This window comes from Canis lupus, chromosome 1 (genome assembly GCF_048164855.1).
Source record: "Canis lupus baileyi chromosome 1, mCanLup2.hap1, whole genome shotgun sequence".
Lineage (NCBI taxonomy): Eukaryota > Metazoa > Chordata > Mammalia > Carnivora > Canidae > Canis > Canis lupus.
In genome coordinates this window covers 101,316,018-101,323,727 of record NC_132838.1, presented here as the reverse complement: position 1 = coordinate 101,323,727, position 7,710 = coordinate 101,316,018, and the positions used below count along the sequence as shown (strand labels likewise).

Here is a 7,710-nt window from a genome sequence, read left to right as displayed (position 1 = left end):
TGGTGTTAGTTTTAGAAATGCTACCAAAATGTCTACAAATTGGGGAAAGGGAGCAGTGAATGTGGTATGGATTCCCCAGTTTGCATATTGTAGTGTGGGGTTTTTTTGTTTTTTTTCCTTATATATACTTACAAATCTGCCATTTCATGGGTCTGGGGATAAGACAGTTTTTCAACTTTTTACCCTACACAAAGCAGCATTTTTAGCAGCAACATTCACTTTAGAGAAGTCTCCAAAGTTTATATCCATCACACATTTGTAAAAATCAAGAGTGATTTCTAAGTGGTTAAAGGGGCTACAGGGTAATACAGTAAGGGAAAGACAATGACTACATGGGGGAAGGATTCATGGGGGAGGGTTGTTATATATATATTTGAAGTTTTATTTGTGGTGAGTGAGCAGCATAGATTAGTAGTAGGATGAGTAAAAACATCTTGGTTCTTTCAAAATAATTACTCAGTGTAAAGGAAACCACAGTTAAAAAAAATAAACATTTGAGTCTAATGTAAAAAATACAAAATAATTTACTGTGGGGGAGAAGTTTTTTAAAGGGCACAAGGAAAAGGAGTTTATATAGATTTACCATCTCCAGTTTTGTATACAACTTTAAATATGTGCAGTTTTACAGCATGTTAATTAACCTCAATAAAGCTTTACTTAAAAATCAAATAGAGGTCTTGGGTCCCCCAATTTATTTTATTTTATTTTATTTTATTTTATTTTATTTTATTTTATTTTATTTTATTTTATTTTATTTTATTTTTGCACAAGGAGTCCAATGCCCTGCATCACTGAAAATTTCAAGATAATTTCTATTTGGGTCTGCAGCTGATCAAAAAGCTGCAAGGCCCCACCAACAGGATTTTTATCTCTATCCTATTGCCATTTTCTTGCCCGTGCAGTAATATCCTTGAGACAGACTAGAAAAATAAGATTGACAATGGCCTCAAGTTCCTCAGCTACAGAAAGAACATGCACGTGGAGTGTATAAACTGAACCACAGGCATGGTCACTGGAACACCTGGGGATGCAAGTTTCAGTAGACAAATACATCACTTCCTGCAGTCCTATTTCTGTACACATCACCTGGCCCCTATAAGTAGTCTTACAAACAATAACACCAGAAAAGTGAACCTACACACGAAGGCACATGATTTCTTTGCAGTATTTGGGGAATAGCTCCCCCACAATAGTGCTCAACATTTGACAGCCCTGGAGAAAAAGAACCACTCCCCTAGGAGCTCTAAAGGTGGTCTTAAGAGAAATATACTGTTCTCATGGCACTCTAGGCCTGGAAGGTAAAAAGTATTATCAACCCCTTAGCTTTGTCAAAACTGGGTCAGAACCCTAATGAGGAAGAAAGAAATTGCTGTGTAACCCCCATCCCCAATCATTCATGATGGTCAAGAGAGAACACCTCCCTTGACTACTACACCCACTGAGGAACCTGGCAGAGCAGAGGGCTATGCAGGGCTCCAGAAAGCTTGCCCATAAACCTACAAGTCTTGGGGAATCTGCCAGTGTTGGATGTTCATAGATGTGATGTTCAATTTCCAGGAGATGGCTCCCTCACAGTGAGTCTTGCTCTATGAAATATACCACATTCTGTGCAGGGTCTTCTGGTACCCAACCAGGTTAGGCCTGTAGATGAAGGTTTTCCACCTATATGTGCTGCACATATGTAACACAGACCTGGGTTATGAACATTTTGCCACACTCATTGCATTCACAAGGTTATCTGGTATGAAGTTTTCGGTGTTGAATGATGTGGGAGCTTTGGCTGAAGGATTTCCCACATTCCCCACACTCGTAAGGCTTTTCTCCTGTGTGGACTCTCCGGTGCTGGATAAGGTTGGACTTTTGGCTAAAGGATTTCTCACACTCATTGCACTTATAAGGTCTGGCTCCAGTGTGAATTCTCTGGTGTTGATTGAGAGTGGACCTGTGGCTAAAGGATTTCCCACATTCCCCACACTCATAAGGCCTTTCTCCGGTGTGAATGCGCAGGTGCTGAACCAGTTTGCATTTGTAGCTGAAGGATTTTGCACATTCATTGCATTTATAGGGCCTTGCTCCACTGTGAATTTTCTGGTGTTGAATGAGGTTGGAGCTTTGGCTGAAGGAATTCCCACACTCACCACACTTGTAAGGCTTTTCTCTTGTGTGAACCCTCTGGTGTTTAATGAGAGTAGAGCTGTAGCTAAAGGCTTTCCCACATTCACCACATGCATAAGGCCTCACTCTAGTGTGAATCTGCAGGTGCTGGACAAGTCTGAATTTGAAGCTGAAGGCTTTTCCACATTCGCTGCATTTATAAGGCCTTGCACCAGTGTGAATTCTGTGGTGTTGAATGAGGTTGTAGCTTTGGCTAAAGGATTTCCCACATTCGTTACACTCATAAGACCTTGTTCCTGGGTAAGCTCTCTGACAATTACTAAGGATGGAGCTTTGGTTAAAAGGTTTCTCACAGTCATCCCAGTCATGATAACTTTCTCTAGTGTGAAGTTGCTGAGGCTGGAAAAGTTTATGTTCATAGCTGAATGATTTCCCAGTGTCACTGCATGTGTGAGGACTTTTCCTACCATGAAAGGACTCCCCATGTTCAAAGCTGCTGGGCGGTTTGGCCCCTTTGAGGGTGGCCTGATGCTGGAGAAGACTCAATATGGCCAGGAAGTCCTTCCCAATTTCCCCACAGGGGAAAGGCTTCCCTGACACATGCAATTTGTAGCTTGTCACAAACTCCATGTCCCATCTGAATGGCTTCTCTTCATTGTGCTTCTGGTGCTGGCGAAGATTCGCACTGAACCACAACTGTTTCCCACATGCCTCACAGGTGTACGATTTCTGCCCATGATGTGATTCTTGGTCCTCAGCCAGGTACAAAATGTCTCTCCCAAGCAAGACACACTTCTCACAGGGCTGAGCTTTCCAAATGGATGGATCTGGACTTGAAGTCTTGCCCAGTGACATTCGTTGCACAGAAACTGCCGCCTCATCCTCCATTCCATACCAACAACCTGGAAATACAGAAATGCCAGTGTGATGTGCATATTATATTATCTTTGGGGGAAGGAGCTGACCTCATCATAAACATCTGCTGGGTACACTAAATAATAGGTCACTGCATTTGTTTTCAAGAAGAGGGTGTTGGGGTTAGGCTGATCAAAGGGCTGTAGTCCTGGAACTCTAAAGTCACAAGACTTGGGGAGGCCCCATAGGAAGAAGCAGGGTCTCCAATTCATTCCTCTGCCAATGGTCTTCACTGGGGCTGTATGTAAGTTTAGGTCCAGGCCCAGGAATATCTAGTTGCAACTGATTAGGGATCAAAAACTGAGGCAGAAGGAAAGAAAGGTAGAAAGGAGGGGTGGGCACTGGCATCAACACACTGGTAGGCCATCCTGTGAGGGGTTCTTGACTCCTCTAAACCACAGTTGAATTAACTGGGATTTGGATGACACAACGACAGGACAGGCAGAGGACTGGCCATGCCCCAGAGCAATTCTGCATACGACCCAGGAGAGGAAACACAAATAAATACTATATGAAGACCCACAGAGGAACATCTAAAAATAGCCCCTGGGCCTCCAGGTGAGGAGGAAGAAAACCTGGGAAAGTGCCATGGATCTGGATAAGAGTGCTGGAGGCTGATCCATCAGGCTCATGGGGGGTTTGCAGGCTCAACCAGAGGGCAAGTGCTGAGCCTAGACCTAGTGATGGCAGTGACCACAATCCAAATGTGAGAAAAAGAGCAGAGTCTAGCCCAGGGCACTGGGGTGGGCATGAGGGTCTTACCCAGTGAGATCACAAGTGCAAAGTTCTCCAGCATCACATCATGGTATAGGCATCTCTGAGTCTCATCAAGGAGACCCCACTCTTCCCAGGAAAAGTATACAACCACATCTTCAAAGGTCACACTACCCTGCCATGATGGGGAGAGATGAAACCACAAACATCCCTTCTCCATAGGACCCACATTCCAGTCCCCCCCGCATCCCACCCCACCCCAATCTATCCCATGTTCCTCCTCCTCCCAGGGCACCCAACTCAAAGGATATACCAAGCCCTGGTGCCAGTAATGACTATGTCCAGCCCTCTGCAACAACAGGCAGGTGGGCAGATAGAATCTTAAGTTCATGGCCAGTCCCCAACCATGCAATTTCCCTGAAATCCTCCACAGTGTATCTACCAGGTATCATAAAACATAGCCTCAACCACTGTTCCTAAGTCCCTAATACCAAGGATCTGGGGCCCATCAGCTCATATACCTCTTTTATACCTTTATGGCATCAAGAGTTCTTGGCAAGTAGCACCCCACTTCCTAGGGCAGCCTCAAGTCTCCAGTGTTCAAGGACACTAATCACATGGGATTTAGAGCCTACCTGAAAAACCTCACTTTAGGGCAGCCCACGTGGCTCAGCGGTTTAGCGCCACCTTCAGCCCAGGGTGTGATTCTGGAGCCCTGAGTCAAGTCCCATGTCAGGCTCCCTGCATAGAGCCTGCTTCTCCTTCTGCCTGTATCTCTGACTCTATCTGTGTCTCTCATCAATAAATAAAATCTTTTTTTTTTTTAATAAATAAAATCTTAAAAAAAAGAAAAACCTCACTGTAATATCCACTATCTCTAAATATTGAGAATTAATAAGTAAACATAATACTAGGTCTAGTAATTAACAGATGATGACCTCTGCCCTTGAATTAGGCTCATCTTCCAGGTTCCAAGTAAGGTTGCCACAAATAGGCAGCAGCCCCCTCTTGCCTCTACATCCTGCTCCAGTCTCCTCTTCTGTAAGTCTTCCACCCCTTACGTGTGTTTGAGAGGTTATGCAGTACACACCCTCTTCTTCCTGGCCTCTTAATCTTCTCTCCATCATTTGAATTTGCCTTCCTAATGTGACACAAAGGTCCACCTATGCATCTAATGCTGAACCCCAACTCAAATTTACAGACTTTTATATCCAGCTGCCCTCCTAATGCTCTGCATTGTTTTCTAAAGATGTCAGACTCAACATGGTTGCTGAGACAAAAGCCCTAGGGGTCATCCCTGTCTCCTATTTCCTACATTAGAAAATCTGGTTCTACTTTAAAAAAGGAATTTAGGGATGCCTGGGTGGCTCAGCGGTTGAGCGACTGCCTTTGACTCAGGGCATGATCCCAGATTCCCAGAATCGAGTCCCACATTGTGGTCCTTGCATGGAGACTGTTTCTCCTCCCTCTGCCTGGGTCTCTGCCTCTCTGTGTCTCCCATGAATAAATAAATAAAAATATTTAAAAAAAAAAAAAAAAAGGAATTTAAAATCCAACATTTTCTCTCATCCCCAGGGCTGTAATTTACATCTATGTTGCACCCACCCCTAACCTTCCCTTTGTGTTTGCTGCAGTAACAAAGCATTGGTAAGGTAAGATCCAAACCATCATAAAGAAAGAACACCTGCATTTCCCTGAATACTCAAAGCTCAGCCATACTGGTACCTGTACCCCATGAAAACCTCATTTTACTGGCTTTTGCTACACCTGGATGTCTTTCCAGGGTCCTGGACACCCTCCCCTTTATGGGTAGCTTCCAAAAGTACTTCATCAGTAGAGCTCTGGTCTCCACTGCTTCTCTGACCACCTCTCTGCCTGTGAGTCCAGGCATGCCTCTGCCTCACACCCTGCTTACCGTGTAGACATAAAACTGACACCAGGTTTCCCCCAGCCTGGAGCCACAACAGTGGCGCTCAAGACACAGGGCCCCCTGACATCAGAGCCTGGGCAGGGAGCAGGCACCCTGCCCGCAAGTGGGTGGCAGGAAGGCCTGAGAGAGATGAGACAAGTGTTTACCTGAGCTGGATCCCTGGGCTCGGCCGCCGCCATCAGACTTGGTGGGTGGAGCGGGGCCAGGAGCAGCCCAGTGCTGCAGGGATGCCTCCTCTCCAGCGGCACCAGTCCTTGCCTCGTCCTGACCCTGTGCTCTGGAACCTCCAAACAGGAAATGGACCCCAGAGCTGCCAAAACAACTGCCACGAGGACCCTGGAAGTCCCACTCTGATGTGATGGCACACACAGAAACGCCCGTCTCCTGGACCTTCATTGGCTCCACGATGGCGTCACTTGGCACGGGGTCCTCTGGGCAATGCAGTTGTTACCGCTCTGCAGGCTTCTGCAAAGGGCGCAGCACATCAGAACCTTCTGGAACACAGGCAAAGCAGCACCACAAGGGGCACTGGGAAGTGTTGTGCTGGCTCTGAGTGCGGGGTTGGGAGGTTGTGCCCAGATTCCAGGGAGTTCCCGACAACTGATCACTTGAATGTTTAGCAACACTGATGCTAATTCAGACTTTACAATAGCAGGCTTCCAGATGCTCTCCAAAGGTTACAAATCCAAATGGATGTGGCACTCCATAGAGTCACTCATAATAGTGTGTCTGACCTCTGGAGGGAACTGGGAATAATGTGACCTCATCTCCTATATTTTTGTTTTCTCAAGGCTCATTGTTCAATCAGTGCTTTTGTCCAACATCAGAAAGCCACTGGTATTTGGTCCAGTTTTATAGTCACTTACAGAAGGAGAGTGAGGGAGACTGCTCTAGCTTCACAGCCAGAAGCAAGGACACACTTGATAAAAATGAAAGTGATTCTAAAGCTTTCAAAACCATATTCTCAGTGCAGAGCTTGCTCTAAACTTTGCAAATGGTAGGGCTATTAAGAGAGTAGGTTATAAAATGTAAAGCTTCGGGGCAGGCCAAGTGGTTCAGCGGTTTAGCACTGCCTTTGGCCCAGGGCATGATCCTGGAGACCCAGGATCGAGTCCCATGTCAGGCTCCCTGCATGTAGCCTGCTTCTCCCTCTGCCTGTGTCTCTGCCTCTCTCTCTTATGAATAAATAAAATCTTTTTAAAAAGTAAATAAACAAGATAAAATAAAACGTAAAGCTCCAAACCAGATTCACTCATATCAGTTGGGCTCACTAGCTTATATGGCTTTACGTAGAACCCACTGTAAAAGCGATACACATGCAAGGACTGAGAATAAATGAGTTCTCACTTCTGGAGAGATGGCTCGGAGTTACAGAGTGCATCTGAATTAAAGGAGCAAATAAAACCATATATCTTATCTCCTAGGGGGGTTAAACAGATGAAGATATCCATTAAAGATATTGTGAGGGACATACTCCTGAGTTGAGGTGCCAAAGAGCACACCTACACTTACTGTGTCACAGTGATTTGCTAATCTGCAGGTATATAAATGATATGGCATCAAAGATTCTATGTAAAATTGAGGCACCTGGGAAAGACAAGCTCTCCCACAAGTCTGTGTGTGCATACATACAAGCACAAAGAACATTACCCAAACAAGTAAATTATTGGGAGTAAGAAACAGTAAGTGCATCAAGAATTTTTTTGGCTCTTAAATTAGAAAATACTCTAAAGCTCATCTCTCTCTTGTGGAACAATTAACAGGTTTGATATTTCCAGGTAATGAAGCCCTCTTTCAAGGGCCATCTAGAATTGATAAATGCTGTGGTGTCTGTTCTGACTGCACCATCTTCAGGCTTCCTTAGTCCCTAAGACACGACAGCATTGAAATTATGAAAATTAATATTAAAACGACCTCTATCGGGGATCCCGGGTGGCTCAGCAGTTTGGCACCCGCCTTGAGCCCAGGACGTGATCCAGGAGTCCTGGGATCCAGTCTCGCATCAGGCTCCCTGCATGGAGCCTGCTTCTCCCTCT

The 7,710-nt window shown here is 45.2% G+C and overlaps 1 protein-coding gene across 4 annotated transcripts in view; it reads right to left on the bottom strand.

Annotated features, from left to right (window-relative positions):
- Positions 1 to 506: 506 nt before the first annotated feature.
- LOC140632458 (uncharacterized) overlaps positions 507 to 7,710 on the bottom strand; it is a 49,939-nt gene continuing 42,735 nt past the window's right edge. For 2 of the 4 annotated variants that reach the window (XM_072824507.1, XM_072824584.1), the window contains 2 exons: positions 5,821 to 6,139; positions 507 to 3,017 (listed from right to left, as the gene is read on the bottom strand). In XM_072824507.1, the coding sequence (XP_072680608.1) occupies positions 1,735 to 3,017; positions 5,821 to 6,070 (1,533 nt within the window). In that variant the 5' untranslated portion in view covers positions 6,071 to 6,139 and the 3' untranslated portion in view covers positions 507 to 1,734. Of the gene's footprint in view, positions 3,018 to 3,792; positions 3,920 to 5,820; positions 6,140 to 7,710 lie in introns of those variants that run through there. The other 2 variants (XM_072824654.1, XM_072824731.1) reach the window with 2 other exon arrangements.